The 22,957-nt window shown below is 33.9% G+C and overlaps 1 protein-coding gene across 1 annotated transcript; it reads left to right on the forward strand.

Moving 5' to 3' along the window:
- The first annotated feature begins 5,046 nt into the window (after positions 1 to 5,046).
- spag (RNA polymerase II-associated protein spaghetti) lies at positions 5,047 to 21,087 on the forward strand. The gene is made up of 7 exons (XM_074178104.1): positions 5,047 to 5,084; positions 5,177 to 5,330; positions 8,523 to 8,753; positions 12,009 to 12,136; positions 14,027 to 14,243; positions 14,361 to 15,207; positions 20,909 to 21,087. Exons 2-7 carry the CDS (start codon positions 5,196 to 5,198, stop codon positions 20,995 to 20,997), a joined length of 1,647 nt encoding a protein of 548 aa, XP_074034205.1. The 5' UTR covers positions 5,047 to 5,084; positions 5,177 to 5,195; the 3' UTR covers positions 20,998 to 21,087.
- Positions 21,088 to 22,957: the final 1,870 nt, after the last annotated feature.

Here is a 22,957-nt window from a genome sequence, read left to right on the forward strand (position 1 = left end):
AGAAAGCTGGTGAGGATCAATTTCTGACGAATAATAGCAAAAAAGCTATCACTGTGGCATTGCAGGCGGCACGTAAATACCTCAGAGCTGCCGGTGGAAAAAAGAAAATCCGCACACCATGCATAATTTCTGTTCCCAAGATCGGTGGACTTTTGCCATTGATACCAATTTTTGCTGGACTATCCGCACTAGGGAGTTTAGCGGGAGCCGCTGCTGGTATTACCAAGGCCGTGAATTCAGCAGAAGACAGCAGAGCGGCTTTAATGGAAGCCAATCGCCACAATGAAACCACGGAGGCTATAGCATTGGACAAACGCGGAAGTGGAATATACCTCAAACCGTACCGTAAAGGTTTAGGACTTTATTTAAAACCATACAAAGCCGCAAACAAAACAAAAAACTAATTGAACCCCTACCTCAAAGGCCTCTTACTGATCTGGATCTCAGTTATTATGCACAAAAAATGAAAATTCCACATTTTCGTGGTGTTCTTATGCGTGACAGATTACCCTCTTCAGGTCCAAGACAAAACGAGACAGCTATTGTTAATTTAGATGGAATAAGTGGACCAGGAACACATTGGGTGGCATATAAAAAAGCGGGAAAGAAATCGCATATTTCGATAGTTTTGGAGATCTACCCCCACCATTGGATTGACTCGATTCTTTCGAAAATGTTCGAATGTAAAAATCAAATATAACTATGATCGTCAACAGAAATTTAATACAATTCTCTGTGGTCACGTGTGCTTACAGTTTTTCTCTGAATAATTTTCCAAATAAAAATGGATTCAACACCAAAACTGGATCGGGAGGCTATCAAGGTAATGGGGTTTTCACTCAGAATGTTTTCAAAATATGGTACCTTGAAAAAAGTTAATAAAGTGATGCTTGCAAATATGCCCAAGTAAGTGATACTTGCATGTGTTGCACATGAGATTGCATATGTTTGGGATTGCATATAATTCAATTTGTTTTTCATCATAGCATATACTCATATCATAAACGCTTGCATATTCGGCTTCATCACCCAACACCTTCAATTTAGACGACAAATGTTGAACCGATGATTTAAGATCTACAACATCGATCCAATCTTGACTTGCATACTGCATCCACATCTTTGAATGGTGGAATTGAAATCGAATAAAAAAAAACAATAAGCAACCTCCAACTTGTTTCCATGATATAATACTCACATTCCCATTTTACTTCTAGTTACAAAGTGAGTGTATTCAACTAAGTTAGTAATGTTTATATTTTCATATAATTATCATCTAATATATGAATATTATTAAAACAAAAAGAAATTCACTATAATTACTTTTATTATTCAATCATATTGAATTTGACTACAGTTCACGTTTTCATACCAGCAAAACTTTGTGGGCTATGACCTAAAGAAATTCACTATAAATAATTACAATTATTATTCAATCATATTGAATTTGACTAGAGATCGCGTTTTCATGCCAGCAAAACTTTGTGGGCTCTGTCCTAAATACGTCATCGTATATTTACCACCCGATGAATTGATACAAGTTATGTCATCATCACTGAATTGCAACGAAATATGTTCTGGTAGCCATGTTTTGAATAATTTATCATTGCTCACATCTTCCAAAGTTAATAAAAATTGATTTACCAAATCGTGTAGATTGAGTTGACATGTTTTTAATTATGTACACTTCATCCATTGGCAATGATGATAAGGCCTTTTGCTCTAGTATTTCAACCTCCTGTACAATCAAATTATTAATTTTATTCAAATCTACTTTTGAAACGGACATGATGAAAAAATGTATGAAAATATAAACAATTTCCAACAGACAAATACACTCACCGTCTTCCTTTTATTACGAACTGAATAACACTCTACCAATTTCTAACTGCTGCAGATATATTCGTCTACTGATTTCATAGTGTGCCAGGCATTTCTTTAATATTAAACAGTGCGAGTCACCCCCACCATGAAATCGTGAAAGGTTCACATTGCTATCTGCTACCCACTAGAGATGCCTGACGTCACAGCCAATCCCACCTCCCAACTGGATGCGATAACAGATGTCGATACCAACAGACAGTGGTCGTTGCGCTCTCGTAGAGGGTAGACGTTAGGCAGACAGTCCTCGGCCGCCTGCGTGTCACCATCGATAGCGAGGCTAGAGCGATGCGTTACGTCACAGCCTTCACTGTATCGAGAGAGGTGAGGGCACACCGATGAATACGCATTACTCAGCCACACGTCGTGGAGTGAACATCTTGCTCTCTTACCGTTGACCGGTTGCTGCTGTGAGGTCACACCACGACTAACTTGGTGGGCTCACACCGATGGAACATTCTTTACTTGAAGGATCTTCGAAGTATGCAGACGTATGTTTGTGCATAGACAAGCACATGATGAAAACCCTGTACCGTGCATTCACACACACACACACACACCAATCAAATGTAATTACGTCAATATGTCTCACACACACACATACCCAAAAATCTCATATAAAAAAAAATCTGAACGATCCATGCACCAGACTCTTCAAGGTCACATCGCCTTGATGTTACTAAACAACAAAAAAAAAAGCAATTAATACGTCATAGTGGTGGGGGGAGGCCCAGAACCGGCTGTAATCTGCTACTGTAGCGTTTTATACATTGGCGGTAAGATACTAATGGCCCTGAGATCAAGAATAATGTGTTGGAGAGATACAATTAGATACAGAGATAGAATAGATACAGAGATAGAATTCAAGGACATGTTTCCAGTGGGAAGAAAAGATTAAATATATGAATTCAGTATAAAAGTGATGTATTTAACAGATGTGTTTCCACCAAACGAATCATAGTAAGTGAGATACCGTAGAAACTTACAGCGTTACTCCTGATTTTATTCAAAAACTCATGTACAGTTTGGAGGAGAAAACCTGAAAGAATGTTAAGTTTTCTTCGTCTGATACTTCTCAAGAAGCAATAATCTATATTCATTTTTTTCAGATTTGGTGATAGTTCACGGTTGGATTTCTAAAGCAAAATGTCTAAATTTTGTTGTGTTCCATTCTGCATAGGCATCTTCAGAAGAACAGATTGAAGATACATACACTTCTTTCTCCCGGCGAATAGCACATGTTGTATAATTCCTCAATTACTTATATAGGTGTCTCATACTGCAATGGTTTCAGTTTGCCTAAATTTTTCAAATGCGAGTTCCCTTGGAAATGTCATCTGACGAATATGTCGAAATTGATTCAAGGTGCAGACGGCTTGGTTACTCTGATTTTTCGGAAAGGTGCATGAAGATCAAAAAGAGTAATAAGATTATTATTAAATGTTATTACCATATCGTCAACGGTATTCAACTTGAATATTTTATTCCGGTCGATATGCGTAAGATCAGCCAGAAAATAATATTTAACAAAATTTTAAAAATCGCGATACGAAATTCACTTGAAGTTATTATTTCTAGTTTCGAAATTCTTCATCGTGCACGAAATATCCATATTATCAGAGTTCAATGTTCACATTAAAAATTATTTCCGTATGTGAAATAATCAAGTATGGTTTGATTTCGAGTTGTGACTCTAGTGGGAGATGTAATTAACTGGGTGAAATTAAAGGTCGGATTGTGAGACATGATAAAAATATTAGATTTGGGTGGACGATATAAAATTCCAAAGCGAAGTTGTTCGAGCACTGGAATATTTTTTTTTTTGAAAAGAAACAGATCAAAGTGTTTTAATATAGGTACTCGTATATAGCTACGCCATACCCTCTGCTGTCCCAATCGGCTCTGATGATGAGTAGCCATATTTGGCTACTTACAAAAAATCTTTAAAAGCAAAATATATGTAATAGTGTCACTTTGATTATTGAGTTCCTCTTTGTTGATATCGTTGCTCATGTATACTCCTCTGCCCTTTAGCTTGGAAGCATTCTTCAGTATTTCACTTTAAATATAATATTTTATTATTTAAAATAGGTTTCTCTGTTTACCAAATCCCCCCCCCCCCACCCCTTACAAACGACTAGGTTATAAGGCAACATTGTAAAATTAATTCAAAACAATTAAGACGCAAGCACCTAGCAGAAGTATCTATGGTATAAATAAGGATAACATTGTATGTATATTCAGTTCAATCTTCCGCTTGAAGATGATCACTTGCTGATAGAAACACTTGTTAAGGTGTTAAAATAATGGTTTGGTGTTCGGATACAAGTCCAATAATATTCAACCCTCAGGAGTCGAAACTTGTGCAAGCTGAGGATTGATGAAGTCTTACTTTTCAACGTGCGATTCCTAGCACAGGATGGACGGAGTGAAAATCGATCGTCCGATCTTTGTGATTGAACCACTTTAGACGTAGCGGCCGATTTGAAGGAGTTTGCAGAATTAATAAAATGTTTACAATTCGTAAATTGTTCACCCACTGCTGGACAATCATGATGTCAAGGCCCTATATCATAAATACATCGCTTACATGTTCATATCAATAACTGTTCTTTTCTTTTGTGTGATTGTTTTCACACCATCGACAATCCGAGATATCTTTGGAATTATATCTTGATGGTTCTGGGCTCCCATAATAAATTTGCATCTATTTGGGTAGGTTTTTTTTGTGGTTGTGAATTTTTTTGGTCACATTATGTATTTCACTTAGTTGTTCAGATTTTTCCAATTTATCTATATGTTTAGTAACAAGTTTTACGTCTTTGAATATTGTTGCAGCTTCATTCAGTACTAAATATATAACAGTAAATACTAAAGGCCTTTAGGTTGAAGCCTGTTTAACTTCATTACGTATTGTTTCTATTCCTCAACTGCAACTGCAACCTAATGATGTGATATCAATTTGACGATTGTTTTGTGTTCAGCACATTTATTTCTTGTCCCACGTTCCTGTTAACATGTTCAAGTTCACTAGCGAATCGACAAATTTTTTAGGTTAACAGTGATCACCTCGAGATTCTTACAAAGTTCATGGTTCCTGTTCCGTGTTTCTGTATAGTATTCTGTGACATAACTGACATTTAACAATTGACATTGGTGGTCACGGATCATGAGAAAGAGTGTTACAATAGTAAACAATTATTAATTATCTACTTAAGCTGTAACCATCCGAATCGAGCTGGCTAAATGCGCCTATAGGGAAGCAAAGGCCAAGAACTTTGAGTGAAGTGAAGTGAATTATCTACTTTTAAAAAATGAGTGTAAATCCAATATTATTACAAAAAATACTCAGAGAAAACGCATCTGATCTACAAGATTTTTCTAAAGACCTGAAAAATTGGGGTGAAGAAATGAAACGCAAAGATGATTCTCTAAAAACAGATACTGGGGTAAGTGTCCCTTTAGCTGTTTCCACAGGAAATTTCATACAAGAACCAAACTCATTCCCATTGAACTTAGGCAAGGTTATAAGTTTAGTTGAAATAACAGTAAAATAATAGTATATTTGGTTTCAATAGAAATGCCTGAATGCATCAGCTAAGTACTTATAACAAATTTAAAATGGAAAAATATACTTACTTCAAAGCGACAATTCAGAACTACATTTTTAAGTCAGTATTCTCAAGGTGAAAGTTTGTATCGTAAGAATTAAGGTACTGTGCAGGTTCTCAAGAATGAATATATGAGAGGAACTTTCCTAATGGAAAGGTCTGGATTACCACCTATTCACACCCTAGGCCAAACTTTGAATGTATACCTTTAAGGGTGGTAATTTCCGAGACACCATCTTTGAGTCGACAAAAGAATCAATCCTCGAATATCAAGAATGAAACTTCCCAAGGTGGTTAGTTGGAAAGCTATGTTTTGACATCAACCGCCGAATGAGATTTGTCCTTTGTCTTTCACTGCAAGGCAACTGGATTAACTGGTGATCCAACACCAGACAGATGCAGTGAAAGACAGGATGAATATTGTTCGGTGGTCGCTGTCGAAGCCTGGCTTTGCAACTGACTGCCTTGGGAAGCTTCCTTTATCTGTGTTATTCCAGGATTGAGTATTCTGTCAATCCCATAGATGGCTTATTCGCAGGGGGAGATGCCATTACCTTTACTGTCAGTTTTGTCTTTTTTAGAACAATTGAGTGGTACAACGTGGCACCACTAATGAAAACTTTATGGGTCGAAACAGCTCTGTTGAATCACCAATTCCTCTAGTTTATAATTTATTGAAATGTTTGTAGAAGTTTAGGTATATGAAATCAGAATGAAATGTGCTGGCCCTTTTGTATCAAAATACTCTCTTTATTTGTATATTATTGAAAATTTTTACAGTAATTGACATATTGAATATGAAAAATCAAATTAAGAGAATGATTGATGTAGATGAACTTGAAGTGTTTTCTTTTAACACTTGTTTCACTTACTGTTGTGGCATCAATTGGCAGTTTAACTATCTGGTCTAATGTTTGGTGGTAGAAAGCATATCAGAATTTTGGTGTTGTGAAAAATAATTTTCAATCTGAGGTTCTGCTTTTAAAAAAAATGCTCAAATCACTGAAGCATCTGGTAGTTTTTAGGAAAGAAAGTTTTTGGCTTTCTACTACTGCATCTTGATACAAAAAAAGATGAGGGAATCTTCCAAAGAAAGGAAGGAAGTAGTCAATTTGAAAATAAGTAACTATATACATGGATGTGTAGATCATGCAAAGAAGTAACTTTCAGACACAAACTGGAAGAAAATCCTCCTGAAACAGCTACTTTCATATAAAGATTGAATTACACAAAAGAAAATAATTCTTTCCAAACAAATACTTCTATATGAACACTGAATTATACAGAAGATAGTTTTCTCTATTCGTAATATCAGTAGCATGCTCAAAATCAATACATGATAAAACTGTAACTGATCTCTATCTGTACGTGGAAAATATTTGAGAACAAATATCATTAATGTAACAGAACTTTAAACAATGATATTTAATTTTTTTCTGTTTTTCTGTGCATTTGTGTGTTCTCGCCATAAGAGCTGCTAGATAAATATTGAAAATTGTAGGCCTGAAATGTTCAGTTAAAAAAGAAAGTAATATCAGAAAATGATCAGAAATTAACAATGAGTATGAAATGCAGATGTATAAGATCACTAATAATAAAAACAATGAGCAAAATTTCAATAAAAAAAAGATGGTGAAAATTTTAAAAAAGAATGAGAAAAGTGATTCCAAACCAAGCTACCTCACGACATTTCCATTGTTAATATCTACTATCATCTTCGAGTGATAAGAAACATATTGCTGATAACGTATTCCAAATCACTTTATTGTGAGATTTTCACTAAATTGTTTTACAAAAACGCAACACGTGTTTCGCCATACAATGGCTTCATCTGGCGTGTCTTTCAACAACAAGACACGCCAGATGAAGCCATTGTATGGCGAAACACGTGTTGCGTTTTTGTAAAACAATTTAGTGAAAATCTCACAATAAAGTGTTTTTGGAATACGTTAGTTATGGATTTTCATCAAGTATCGGCCGATTCCATCATATATATTGCTGATACTTTGAGACTATTTACAAGCCACTTCGGTGAGTTTTTCCCCATTGTTTTTCTTTATTTTTATTGATGACATTTCCATTTCAAGTCTTGATTTGTTTTCTATGCAACTTTCAATTTCATACTCATTATTTATTTCTTGTATCATTCCTTTTTTAACTAACTCATCTGAATAATTTGGTACCAGATTTTTTTTCCATTATTTATCTCCTCTTGGGTTTTGAATCTGTTTACCCATTTTCATGCTGTGAAAGTGTGAAGCCCTAACATTCACCAGCAGAAACATTGTTGATCATATTCAAACAAAAATTGTCCAACTTTTGTTATGACTTGAATTTCATCTCTGGCATGACTATTATAATGAATATCAAAATATGTGTCCTTGCTTTCTCTTAGTTATGAACTTATCTTTTTTGTTTTGATGAAGTATTTTTATGGATTGTTACCAATGTTTCAGTCGTCGGTTATCAATAAAAATGTTTTCAAGTACAGCTTGTCAAATCTAGGAAAAGACTTGAGAAATCTTTCTTCTGTTTAGAAAAAAAATCTGTTTATCCGGTAACCAGCTGTCGCATCCCTACGAACGACAACCCTCAGAAGTCAAAACTTGTGCGAGCTAAGGATTAACGAGGTCTTACCTTTTAACGTGTGATTCCTCTCTCTCTCTCTTTTATATCATAATTAGGTTGAGTCCTTGAATTCGCCAAAATGCTTTTTTGTGCACATTGTATTATTATCATTCGAACCGGCCAACTAAGTCGGAAGCCGGGCGGTATGACGTGGGTGCATTGTTCGGTCTCTCAATCGACCGCTGTGTGAGTTGGTGATTCAAGCCGCAGACTGGACGATCGATTTTCACTCGCTATCGTCCAACCCGTGTTAGAAATCACACGTTGAAAGGTAAGACCTCGTAAGTCCTTAGCTCGCACAAGTATCGACTTCTGATGATTGTCGTTCATATGGGTGCAACAGCTGGTTAACGGAAAAAACATATTTTAAACATATTCAAACGTATTTATATCAAAATTCAGCAGTCAACTGGTAAAGTGAGGAAAATTTCAAAAGCTGGTTCAACGAAGGTGAAAGTTATTGGAAAACCAAAGAAGCTTACCAAAAGTGGAACTACTAATTATGCTGCTTGGGATAAATTTGATGTTGACGCTGAACTACAAAAACTTGAGGAAGATATAAATGAAGATTCGGAACTGACAGATGAATGTAATGAGAACATATATGATGAAGCACTTATTGAAAAAGAAAAGGTGAGTTTTACAAACAATAAAAAGTAACTACAATAAAAAGTAACTGATGAATGCGCTAGACGCGAATCATCAACTTCATATATAGGTCCTGAACCAGATCTGGGGGTACCAAAATGATTGATACGAAACCAGATTAGGACATGGGCCAATAAGAAGCACACAGAGTACTGGACAAAAGTACCTGGTAACAAACACAGTAGAACCTTCATTAGGGAACCGTCCGAGAAAAGAACCGAAGAACTACTTCAATATAAGTAGGGATTGGCTCAGAATAATTACAGGGTTACTAACTGGTCATTGTCCGCTTAGAGGACACCTGAATAAAATGGGGCTGTACAACGGAGACCTTAGCTGCAGATTATGCAACGAAGGGATACAAACAGCCCTACACATCTTATGCAAATGTGAGGCACTGAATCACAGGAGGCAGGCAATATATGGACGTACAAAATTACGCCCAGAAGAATATGACAAACATCCAACCTGTACAAATTAGTACAGGGAACGAGACTGATGGAATGGGTGTCATGAGAAGATGGGAGAATAAACGCAATAAGCCCAAGAGGCTGCAGTGTTTTCTGGAGATTTGGACTAAATGGACAAGTCAGACAGCTCCCAAGGTACAAAAAAAATACATCATACAAGGTTTATCCTAGCTTATTGGATGTTTGTATCTTTGATAAACTAGTAGTAGCAGGGGAGCCCACGATGCAAAATGGGGATTTACTCGAGCGTCATAGAGACCTATTAGGTTGCAAAGCTTAGATGATAAGAAGAAGAAAATGTTATATAATATATACCTTTTCATCGGTGGGGGAAGCTGCTATAGATTATTGAATATGTAAAAAAAACTGTTGCATGGATATACTCGAGCACGTCAGATATTGATACCATCAATATCCTACATATTTTTAATAATGTTGGTATGTTAATCTGATCGTTTGCATGATGTGGGTGGTTGTACGTAAGGGTTAAAAGTGAAAAAAAAAATAATCGAGCGCGTCAGATTTTCTAAGGGGGTGTTAAGTGCACCAAAAAAAATCTCTCATTCAATAATCTGACGATTTCGATCTGACGCAAACTCGCGGCCATTATTATAATGTGCAAAAAAATCGTCATTTTGAAATACTCAAGCGCGTTAGATTAAGATATATATGGTTCATCTTTATGTTTTAGACGTGCTATCTCATAATCTGACGATTATCTAGAGGGATTCGCCTAATCTGACAATTTTTTTTTATTTTGTTTTTTAATCATTGAACTTAATTAATTGAAAAGCTCAGGAAATAGCATGCAAATAAATAAGTGTATATTTTTTAAGTAAAATACTTGTATTTATAAAAAAATAATTTTAAAAAAATGCTCAAAAAATGTTAATTCGTTATAATCAATCGATTAATTAATAAAGGAAAGAAAAATGAAACTTTCTATGTTTTTTACCACTTTTATTTGTAACTAACGTTACTGCAGTTACTTATACAATATATAAGTTTGAAAATGTCCTTATAGGACGAAACTGCAGTAACGTTAGTTACAAATAAAAGTGGTAAAAAACATAAAAAGTGTTAGTTACAAATAAAAGTGGTAAAAGACATAGAAAGTTTCATTTCTCTTTTCTTTATTATGATTTCCTACCACGTACTAACGATTACATCCATCAATTAATTGATTAATTAATCTTTATCTTCATCACGAACGAGTATCTGTGATCAGCTGTGAAGGCGTCATGGCAACAGAATTCAGAGTGGGGACGTAGTGAGAGAGTAACAGATAGGGAAAAAGTGAAAAAGGAATAGAAACGAGGAGAGGGAAATATAGGTATCACGCAGCTCCACGCATTAAACTTTCTCGTCGAATTTTTGCTATTTCGGCTTGCGGAAATCGTCAGATTATATATTTTTCGATATCCTTAAAATATTTTCTTCAAAATAAAAAAAAATTAGCTACGTTCGAGAATGTCGAGATGACGTTTTTTTTACAACTTTGCTGCCCTCCCCTTTATTTACGTCACTCTCAAATTGTCAGATTACTGGAATATACACTTTTTAGCATGTAATTAACTCACCCTACCTTAATCTGACACGCTCGAGAATTTCTGATGATCAATTTTTTTTACTAATCTGATCCGTTATCCTTCACGGGCGGCCTTATATATGGGGCTCATATTTGGTGGAGGTACTTAACCGGGTACAAGGAATCCCCCTATATATTATTCTGCCGCGCTTCTGTAAATCCCGAAATCCCCCCTTTGGCTCCCCTATTATAGGTAGGTAGATCCAAGATGACTGGATCTAATCCTGTCTATTTCCTGATTAGACTCTGTCGAATTTGATGCACTAGTAATGTTTTTTTTTATATCCAATCAACATCAGAAGAATAACCAGAATTACGTACAACCAAAGAATCGCTAAGAATGGCATTGGCAATATTTGAAAAAAAATATTTCATTTGTTTTCTCTCACTACTTCATTCCAACGACTCTGTTGATTGAGACAGAAAGAAAAGTTGTAACTGGAAGAGGAATCAAAGAGCATTAATTGAGAAGAATAGTGATTACCATATCGGAAGCAAAAAACAATTACTAAAAATATACAAACCTCAAACCGAAACTATTAACACACATATTACCTCGTTCCAATATTTTAAAAATTTTTAAACTGGATGCATCTTGCTGGAAGGTAGAACTGGAACCTCTGTCATAGAATGAATTCAACACAGACACTTCTCTCACATACTGGAACTGCAACTCTCTCAACACGCCTTACGCCAACCAAGTTAGGGTCATCAGGAGATCAACTATATAAATCCCTAACTCTAACTTTGCCTATTTATATCTAAGTGGGCGAACATCACTTTTGGTCATGCATCAATAATTTGTTGAGTACAAATCAGCAGTGAATTCATTATGACAGTAAATGTAAAAGTAGACAATAGGCTGTTGGCCTATGTTCGTAGTTCTCAGTTCTCATGCCAAACTTCGCTATTTCCAAATATTAGAATGCATCCAAGAGTCTAGGGTCATGTACTGATTTTTATAATTTTGAGCAATGTTCATTTATTCTAAATCATTTTCCAAACTTTTCTAGTCTTCAAATTGAGATATGCACATTGTGTTTTTCTATGAAGAATAAATACATCTGAACTTGAAGGAGTATACATGAAGAAGTGTTCATGAATTCATGTATATCAACGTGAAGAACAAAAAAGATGGAATTATTTTTGGTATGAGTGAGGAACTCCTATTTTTATTTTCAGGGCAATAAGTTTGTGAAAAACCAAAAGTGGGATGAGGCTATCAAATCGTATACTAAAGCCATTGAATGCTATTCTTATGATCCAGTCTTTTATGCAAACAGAGCATTGTGTTACTTAAAGATCAGTAAGTAAGTACCCTTAAGAGCTAAAATAACACATTGGAAATGAAATCTATTTCAAGTAAAATTTTGTCGTCATAATCATCATTCAAACTTCTTTTGATATTTTATTCAAGAAATCTAATATATAAAAATGAATTGCTAGTTCACTATGAGGTCACATGCTTCAATAAAATCTGCTAGCTCTGCTGGTTCACCTTCAAATTTTGGGATGGCATCCAAATAACTTGTTTGAAAAGCGGCCATTTCATCGGGTTGTTCCTGGTTGTTGTTTTCAGATAATTCGTTATGAAGATTGATATTCGAAATCAAATTCGCAAGATAATCAATTTCAAACATAAAAAAGGATATACAATGAGCAATCACTTACATAAAATTTTGTTGTATCCTCATTGGTCCAATAGGTCCTGAAGTGGTAACCTAAAAATTGTCAGTGGGAGATTGACCCAAAATCGCTTTCGCTTAACTACTGCCACTGGAGATGAAATTAATTGAGTGTTCCTGGTATTCCAACAGGTTGATTTTCACTGGTAATCCAATTATTGATTGGCACTGATAATCCAATAAACTGATTGGCATCATTTTATGGGAATCACTGCACCACATTAGAAAGGGTTTAGAATAAATTCTCAAGATTTTGTTCATATAAAATGAACATCCATATAGAAAATGTGGCAAATGGTCTTAAACTCAGTTCACTGAGTAAGAGAAAAGAAAATGCTGATATAATATTAATTATTGGTCAAGTTATATGCACTGAGCTCCTAGATAAAATTCATCTACGTATGCCAACTAAAGCTCTCAGTAATACTGATCCCTTTCACATTCCTTTCTATTCCACCAAATATGATAGAAACTTGGAGGTTGCTGGTATCACGTTATCTACATTAAAAATAGTCTGTAGTCAGAATTATAACATTGACTAGTGTATACTAATTTATTGTACTTGCACTTAACTGTCTCTAGTTTTTATTAAACTAGAGATATGTATATTATGTAATGGGGATACATCTTATAAATGAACTGAAAAAATAATCCAATAAATTGACTGGCACTGATAATATAATATAGAGTTTCGTTTTAACTTTTTTATTCCACTTGAATGTTCGATGTTTATTCAGTTCTCAAAAGTAATTAGAAATAATTTCGATGATTTTGTTTGAAATCTCTGGATTCGCGGATATATCAAAGGATCAGTGTCGATTGTTTTATCACTACGGGTCACTACTATTCTACAACGACTGCGCAAATTAAGTTTGGGAGCTTTCAAAATCGATTTTTAAAAAATGAAACTTTTTTCGAAAAATTCAAAGTTGAGTTACAATTATATTTTATTAGCAATGTCAAAGCCAAAGGTATAATTATAACTGAACTAAAACTGAGAAAAACTCAATTTTATTATGTCGGGCAAGCTTGGATAAAATTGCAGAGCCTATTGAATTCTTGGTATTCAGCGTGAGATACTTGATGTGGATGAAAATGGCCATGGCTATCTCTATAACATGGGTAATCCGTACATAACATACATTGCTGGAAAATCAAATACATTTCTGACAGATTCACATAAAACATATATCTACTCACTGAATTCTTTGTCTCTCCTAAAGAAAAAGTTCTCGAGGTTCCTGTTGGATATAGAATCTGACATGGAAACATATTACTCGAATCATAAATTTGATAATGCTACTATGAAGAAGTCTCCTATTCATTTTCTCTTTAGAAGAATAATTATTGTGTTCAATCAGTGAATACAAATTTTCTAAATACTTGACAGCTTTATTGGTTTCTATAGAATTTTACATTTTTATTTCATAAATCTGTTACTATATTTTCACCGATTCATTTGTATTTTTTTTAACAAATGAACATAATCATTGTTATTGGTTTCAATATTTTCAGATTTGAGGAAACTGAGAAAGATTGTACGCTCTCTTTGAAATTAGATCCCACTTACGTGAAGGCTTACCAAAGACGTGCTGCTGCTAGGTCAAATTTAAACAAACTAGAAAACGCTGAAATGGATCTTTTGAAAGTCCTAGAGCTAGAACCTAAAAATAAAGAATCCATAATAGAATTAGAAAAAATTCGTCAGAAATTGAACAGACACACAGAAAAGGTAATATGTTGACAAAAGTCAGTGAACAGATAAAACTAAACTAAATACCACTTTGGCAATATTAATATTACATAATTTTAATGATTAACTTGTTGATTATTAATTGTTATTTTTCAGCCATTGGACCAAAGGCCTGTTTCCAAATTCACAGCATCCAGGAACAAAATTAACAAAAAAACTATATATGAAACTCTAAATGAAGATTCTAGAGTAACTCGAGACATAAAACCAATAGATGACAGTAAACCTAGTACATCTTGGTCGCCACAAGAAGATATTATTTTAGTCAAGCCAATTCAGAAGCCCCCACATCTGAGATCACAAAAACCCCTTAAGAGAATATCAATTACTGAAACGAAAGGAGGCTTTACAGAAAAGACAATTGAATCTCCTAAATCTCAGGAAGCAGTAAAAAGGCATGTGGTAGAAAGGCATGAAAACATTGAAAATTTGAATGAACTTGATGAACCAATTGGCGAATTCAAAAAGAAAAAGGCTGAAAAACATTTGGAGAAGTCTGAACAATCCAAAAGTACGGTTGATTTCAAACAGGAGACTCAAACTTGCTTTAAAAATGAGGATTTCAAGATTACAGAAAGAACCTATTCGGCATCAAGTACAAAGGATGTAAAAAATACAGTAAATGATAATAAAAAATTAATAGAGTGCAATGATAGAGATGTCAACTTAGCTACACCTAAAAATTCTGTACAGTTTTATTCATCTTGGAGGAATCTCAAGACGCCAGAAGAAAAGTATATTTATTTAAAGTCCGTTAAGCCACAAGAATTACCAAAAATATTTTTGAACTCGCTGGAAAGTGATATTTTTAGTAATATCTTGGAAGTGATGGTGAATTACTACATAATTAATAAGGATCCCGTTTTTGATATTTTGAATTATTTCTCAGAAGTAAAACGTTTCAGTGCTATCACAATGTTTATGGCCTCCGAGGATAGAAACAGTAAGTTCTTGATTTCCTTAAGTTAACATGCGCATGTCAAATTTTGTTAGAGCTGAGCTATATTTGAGATCAATAATTCTGCAACCTTCTCAAAGGTTTTGGATGAAAATGAGTGTCTAGAGACTGTTTTTGTATAAGGTCTTTGAGAGGTTCCTGAATCATCTCTTGAACACATCTCATTTACTTTTTTTTATTATTCAATTGAACTTCACTTCTGCTATAAATCGGATATCATCTCACAAACTCTAAAAAATTTATTATGATAGCAGGATCAAGTCTGGTTGACCAAATGAATCTACTCAGTGACTTATGAAAATTTTACTCAGTTTGAGAAACATTTTCAAATTTAAAAGCAGTCTGTAGCCTAAAGTACTCAAACTGGAAAATTGGTTTGGTAGATCATATAGGATTTCATTTGGAACAGGTGTATTTTTTGATTTGGCTAGACTGTGTATTTTGTATTCATGTCAGTTCTCATTTTAATTGTTCACAACTTTATTTTAACTGAATATCAAGAACACTAAACGGCAGCAAACAGCCAGCAAGGGGAGTAAACAGCAAATAAACTCAAAAACTCATATGACAACTGATACTGATGACATAAAAACAGGTTAGCCGACCCAGAAAAAGTACATGTACTCTTAACCGATTCGTTACTGATTAAATGATGAATATTATAAAATGTGTAACTTTTAGTTGTGTTGAACCTTTGGTTCGTCTGAATTTATATTCTCAAATACAATTTAAAGACCTTTTGTCTTGACAGTTTTTTTATTTCATTTTCTTGACAAGCCAATCCATCTTTATTCTAAGTCTACTGAGAGATTAAAAATATTTCAACTAAACACCAATGTGATAATAATAATGTACCAGACCATATCAATTATGATATTAACTTGTTATCTTTCCACACCTTCAGTGAAGTGGTAATTGAAAATAAATTGAAAAACCTAGATGTCTCAAAGGGCGCGGGTCCTGACGGAATTCCACCAGTATTGTTGAGGAATTGCTGTCACAGTTTATCACATCCCCTTAAAATACTTTTTCAAAGATCATTTGATTCAGGGATTTTTCCAGGTGTTTGGAAAAAATCTGTCCTTTCTTTAGTATTCAAAAGTGGAAACAGAAATGATATTCAGAATTACAGGGGTATCTCGAAAATTTCTTGTATTCCCAAAGTATTTCAATCTTTAATTACGGATGATATATTCAATAATTTCAAACACGTGATAATAGATGAACAACATGGATTCTACAAGGGAAGGTCTACTGCCACCAATTTGGCTGTCTACCAAAACTTCATCACAAATAAGCTTGAGCAAGGGTTCCAAGTTGATGTTATCTTCACGGACCTTGCTAAAGCCTTCGATTCAGTTTGTCATGAACTATTAATTTTAAAACTTTATAATCTTGGAATAACGGCAGATACTTGAAATTTATTAAATCCTACCTTTCCGGTAGATCGCAGAATGTGAGGATAGCTGACAGTGTGTCAGAAACAATTCATGTGACTTCGGGGGTTCCGCAAGGTTCGCACATTGGGCCTATATTATTTCTACTCTTTATTAATGATGTTAAATCAGTGTTTAAACACTGTAATATCTCTCTGTATGCGGACGACCTTAAGTTTTTCAAAACAGTGCAATCTACCAATGATATTGAATGTATTTAGAATGACCTAGATAGCTTTTGTACCTACTGAGATACTTATTGTCTGAAAGTTAACATTAAGAAATGTAATGTGTTGAGATTTTATAGAATAAGACAGCCTGTCATTGGAAACTACTCCATTAATGATGTAACTCTTCAAACTGTCAAAAGCTAATGCAATTTGGGAATTACTTTCGATAAAGATCTAAGCTTTATTGATCATGTCATTAATATCTGTAATAAAGCATTCAGAATACTCGGATTCATCAAAAGGAATACCCGCCATATTGCAGAATATGATGCTATAAAGTCATTATACTTTAATTCGTTCGGAGTATTTTGTAATATAATAGTGTTATTTGGTGTCCCCTTTATGCTTGTCATAAAGAGAGACTTGAAAAAGTGCAAAATCGCTTCTCTAAATATATAATTTGGAAACTTGGCCTACCCTACTTTGGATTTACCTCGCAAATGAGGCTGTCTGTATTAAGATTTATTATCACTTGAGTACAGACATAAACTTGCAATGGTTCTATTCCTTCATAAAATGATAAACTTCCACTACAATTGTTCAGCTATTTTAGATGACCTTTGCCTTTCAATTAACTCAAGATCCTTAAGAAGCAATCACATTTTTTCATTTGGGTTGCGATTCCACACGATTAACTATGGCTCGATAGCAATAAGTTGTAGGCTTCAAAAAAATTTCAATACATACTTTTCAGAACTTGATCTTTTTCATTTGTCATATTTAGAATTCAAAAAAATGGCAATCAGACGACTTCATCAGGAGATTGTTCATTAAATTTCTGAATAGTCGTTCATTATTATTTTTAATTTTTATTTTAATTTTTTAATTTATTATTTGAACTTAATGTACTACTTGACAAATGAAAATGCATCCCTTTATTTGTTATGAAGTTATGACTTGACTCTAGGGTTTGTGTGCACATTGATGTAACATTTGAGACTTTGTTACAATTCTGTAATGTACTTGACATAGTTACGTTTTTGTTTTATAATTTAATTGATCATTCGTGTTGAATGTCTTTAAGATTATTCTTGCCTTTTAAATATTTTTTCTTTTTTATGTTCCATTTGGTATTTTATTAATAGTTTGTGGTGTACTGGACTAATAAATAAATAGGTTTATTTATTTTTAAGCAATTACAATAGTACCTGTTACAATACCTGTACCTGAACCTGGAACATTAACAATCTTGCTGCCTGTTGTCATTCTGTTCTGTTGAGATGAACCTCAATCGAATATGGAGGTGAACCTCAAAGAAACGTTAGGATGTGACTGGTCACTTCAGAGGTTTATTCATTTTGATGATTCACCAATGACTGGCGATTGCTAGTTCGTAGGTCGTATTTTATGTTGACTTAGGTAGTCCGTCTCTCTTGTTGATGAGTTGCTATTGGCCAAAGTCTTATTACCTGTTAATGACGCAACATTGCATTGCACTGTTGCCACTTTAGCATCTTTTAGTATGGGATTCCAAATCCGTTTAAGCGTTACCGCCTCCTCTTTTCTGTTGTAGTTTTCTGTATGTTTATGGATTTTTATGGCTTCCCGTACAAGCCGACTGTGGTATCCATCATCGGGGGCAAGTAGTTTCACATCTTCAAACAGTATCGTGTGATCTCCTTCACTAAGCGCGTGTTCCGCTACTGCCGATTTGTCTATTTGACCCAATCTCTAGTTTCTCCGATATTCATTCAGCCTTGTACCCATGGCTCTTTTGATGGTACCGATATAAATTTTTCGGCAGGTGCATGGTATACGATATACCCCCGCAGCTTATAGTGGATCTCTTTTGTCTTTCGCAGATCTAAGATTTTGTTGTAATTTCCTGGTGGGCTTGAACAGTGTCTTCATTTTATGCTCCCCTAAGGTTTTTCCGATTCTGCCTGTAACCCTAGGAATGTATGGTAAAAATGCACACATTTACGGTCGAGTAGGCTCGTGTAGCAGGAAATTTCGATGTTAATTTCACGTTTGAAGATAACAACACTTGGTAAAGTTTTTACAGGATAAATTAGAACTGCATATGAATAATAACCGAAATGAGCCTTCCACAAGACATGAAACAACAATCGATACAGTTTTCTGTAGATATTCTTCTAATTTTCATTTGAAAACATTCGACAACATTTATCTTTTTTCTCATCATGCAAGCCCTACCGAAACAACTACTTCCATATAAACATTGAATTACAGGAACGAAAAAATACTTCTGAAACAACTACTTTTATATGAACATTGAATTATTCAAACAACACTTTTTCCTACTCAGTTTGTATTTCAAACATTCCTTATGGAATTGATTCAGATATCATTCATAGGATTATTACACAATATGATCTACGTACGTTAAAATATTCAAGTGACGTATTCCTGAGACAATTTTAAGAAAAAAAGTCTATATGAACTTGTGTCCGAAAATGCTTCGTTTTGGAGATACGGGATGTTGAAATTGAATTTTTTTGTTCGCTTCTTGAAAATAACTTGCAAAAAATAAGTTATTTGCACGAAATTTGGTACCCGGGGCTTTTTTGAAGAGGGAAATCATAATTTCGTAATAATTTTCATGTAACATCTAGAGGGCGCTGCCCACGCTGTCATTATTTCAAATTGCCCTAACTTTTTTGACAGTAAACTTTTGGCACTTTTCATGAAAAAACCTAATTCCCACACCTTTTCCAAGTAAAAAAGGTACACCTCCTCAACAACGCTGGAGGTAATCGTTTTCGAGATATTTACATCTTTCTATATCGATGCATATTACTTAGCTCCTAGGGCGCTAAGTTAAGTTGCTGAGAACATTACAAAAACTAAGTATGTGGTGGATCTCGTCAAAATAAACAACTTTTTCCTATAAAATGTTAAACGAAGAATGATTCGTTTTCGAAATACAGATTGATGAAATTTTTCAAAACATGGTAGGTTTTTGTCATAAGTTTTTTGCAATTTTAGTTATTTTCATCAAACATATTATTTGAAAAAGTTGTTTATTTTAACGAGATCCACCACATACTTAGTTTTTGTAATGTTCTCAGCAACTTCACTTAGCGCCCTAGGAGCTAAGTAATATGCATCGATATAGAAAATTGTAAATATCTCGCAAACGATCACCTCCAGCGTTCTTGAGGAGGTTTACCCTTTTTACTTGGAAAAGGTGTGGGAATTAGGTTTTTTTCATGAAAAGCACCAAAAGCTTACTGTCAAAAAATTTAGGGCAATTTGAAATAGATAATGACAGTGTACGTAGCGCCCTCTAGATGTTACATGAAAATTAATACGAAATTATGATTTCCTACGTCAAAAAAACCCCGGGTAACGAGTTTCGTGCAAATAACTTATTTTTTGCAGGAGTTATTTTCAAAAAGCGAACAAAAAAATTCAATTCCAACACCCCGAATCTCCGAAACGAAGCATTTTCGGACGCAAGTTCATATAGTATAAAAGAGGTAACATTTCACTTATATGGAACACTTGCCTAATTGCCTCTTCAGCACCAATCTGGATAACATTGGAAGACAAAGCATTCAATTCATTTGTAACATTACAACTTCATGTCACGAATAAATCAAATCTACTCATGTCATTGATGAGTGTATGTAATGTTACGAATAAATTAAGTGCTTTATCTTGTAATGTTATTAAGATTGGTGCTGAAGAGGCAATAAGGCAAATGTCTTATTCTGAAACATATATATCCGCCATTGAGGATAAAATCGTTCAGTGTAAGTAAAACTTTACCTCTTTCCTATACTATATTGTGTAACAATTCTGTGAATGATATCTGATTTTTAATTCCATAACGGATGTTTGGAATACAAACTGAGTAGAAAAAAGTATTTTTTGTATAATTCAATGTTTATATGAAAGTAGTATCTGGTCTACATATCTTTTTGAACAGGTTATTTTGAAATTAATGGCTTTCTTCCTTATTTTGGAAGATTGAATAATTGGAATCTTGAAAAGTATTGTTTAGTATAGCTGGAAAAAATTGTAATACAAATAATTTTTGTTTTCATTTTTCAGATTTATGGAAACTCTTTGATTATATGAAGCAAAATAGTGAACGAGAAAATGATGAAATTGACAAATTGAGGAAAAAATATGAATTATAGTTCCAATAGTTATATTAGTTACATGTGAATGATTGCACTCTCCTATAAGATTTTCTTATTGATATTTTTCGAATAGATTCATTCAAAGTATCTTCTCTAGTTTTACTTCTTATGCTGAATGACGAAAAAAATGTTGATTTTTTTTGTACTTTTATACCTAATTTTCTGTACCCTGCCTTGACAACCCTGGTTGCTATGGGTCACTTTTGTAATATGTTGGAGTATTTGAGTATAATAATAAATTTTATTACAAAATGTAGTCATAATATAACTGAATTTTAGAGAACAGTCAAATCTTTCATCTCTTCAAGAGTCATAGCCACAACTTACAAATCATGAAAAACAAATTTCAAACAGGGAATGAAAACTGTAAATAAATTGGAAAAAATGGTCACCAGCCTAACTAAAGATGTTGAAGGTAAAATATTTCCACTTAATGGACTTGAAATGTTTTTGAATAATGTGTCCTCAAAAATTTCACTTCAATTATTCATATTGATGTCTATGGTTAGATCTGAAGAATATCCTGATTTTCGAATGATAACCTTAGAATGAATGAAATCACATTTGGAAATTGTGGTATGTTGAACAGGAATAATGAAGAGATTTAGCATCATAAATTGATAATCAGAAACTGAATTATCATTGCATGCATTTGGAAATGAATTCCAAGTCCAATCTTGTACCATCAGACCCTGGTTACATATGGTTACAATAGTTGTTTTCCACATATCCAAAGACTAGCGAATTATTTCGATCATCTTAGTGTTTTTACTCCATTCCTATCTGAATTTAAAACACTGCTGAAATTGCTTGTCACTCAACCATCTCATCGCTTGAATTGCCTTTCAAGATAATTTACTTAAAGAACATTCACAATTCTCTCTCAATGGTTTTATCTACGTACATGTCCATATTTTCGCTATACTGAATTGTATTCATTAACCCTACAGACTTTGCTTTTATTATTATTTTTATCACTGTTCATTATAGCAAGTCACAAAATTTATCGATACATAATTTCAGCACATACAAAGTTGAAATTGTCATTAGAAATTTGTACTACAAATTTTATAAATATTTTAGTTTGAAAGGGCTGAGTCAAAGAATACAACAAAAAAGACCTATATAAAACTTGATATCATTTAAAGATTATTGTGAAGTTAGCCACAGATTTTCTACTTTCTCAACTCCTTACCAAATATTTTTGAAATTTTGGAAAGACTACCGGTAATTTACCTAAAATATTTCGAATGTCAAAAGTTCTTGTGTTTGGCAAAAATGAAAACATATGAAATGTTATATATAAAAAGAGCTCTAGCCACTGCAGAGGTTCCTTCAGTTCTTGAACCCCTTGGCCAACTGAGTTTATCACAATGCTTGGATTTCTTCTCAAGAGAGGGAACTTTGGATGAACATGAAAAACCGATGTGTTCAAGTTGCCAGGAAAGAAGAAAATACACAAAGTCTCTATCGATCCATAAGTTTCCCTGTATTTTAGTCATTCATTTTTAAAGATTTTCTCTAACAGAAAGATTCAGAGTCAAGTTAAATGTTGCCATTGAATTTCCTTAGATGGGTTAGATATGAACAATTATGCATCAGACAATGTGATTCTTTGTCGTTATAATCTATATGCACTTTGGAATCACAGTGTGTCTGCAAACATCCTTATAGTGGCACGAATACAATGATTCACACGTGTCACCAATTTCACCAAAGTCGCTTTTGAGTGGAGATGCATCCATCCTCTTTTATGAAAAGGAGGAAACGAGTTGAGGGTTTTGAAAAGTTATTTTTAAACTGTTGACTTTAATGTTATAATGAATTATATGTTATTTTGTTAATTGGCCGTTATAGGCGAGGAAACTTTTTTTTATGAGACTATCGGTAAACTAGCCGAAATATTTCAATTGTCGAAAATTCTTGTTTTACAAAAATGAAGGAATTATAAGTACCC

This window comes from Leptinotarsa decemlineata, unplaced genomic scaffold (assembly GCF_025532065.1).
Source record: "Leptinotarsa decemlineata unplaced genomic scaffold, Ldec_3_MD MMD2_tig00003348_RagTag_RagTag, whole genome shotgun sequence".
Taxonomy (NCBI): Eukaryota; Metazoa; Arthropoda; class Insecta; order Coleoptera; family Chrysomelidae; genus Leptinotarsa; species Leptinotarsa decemlineata.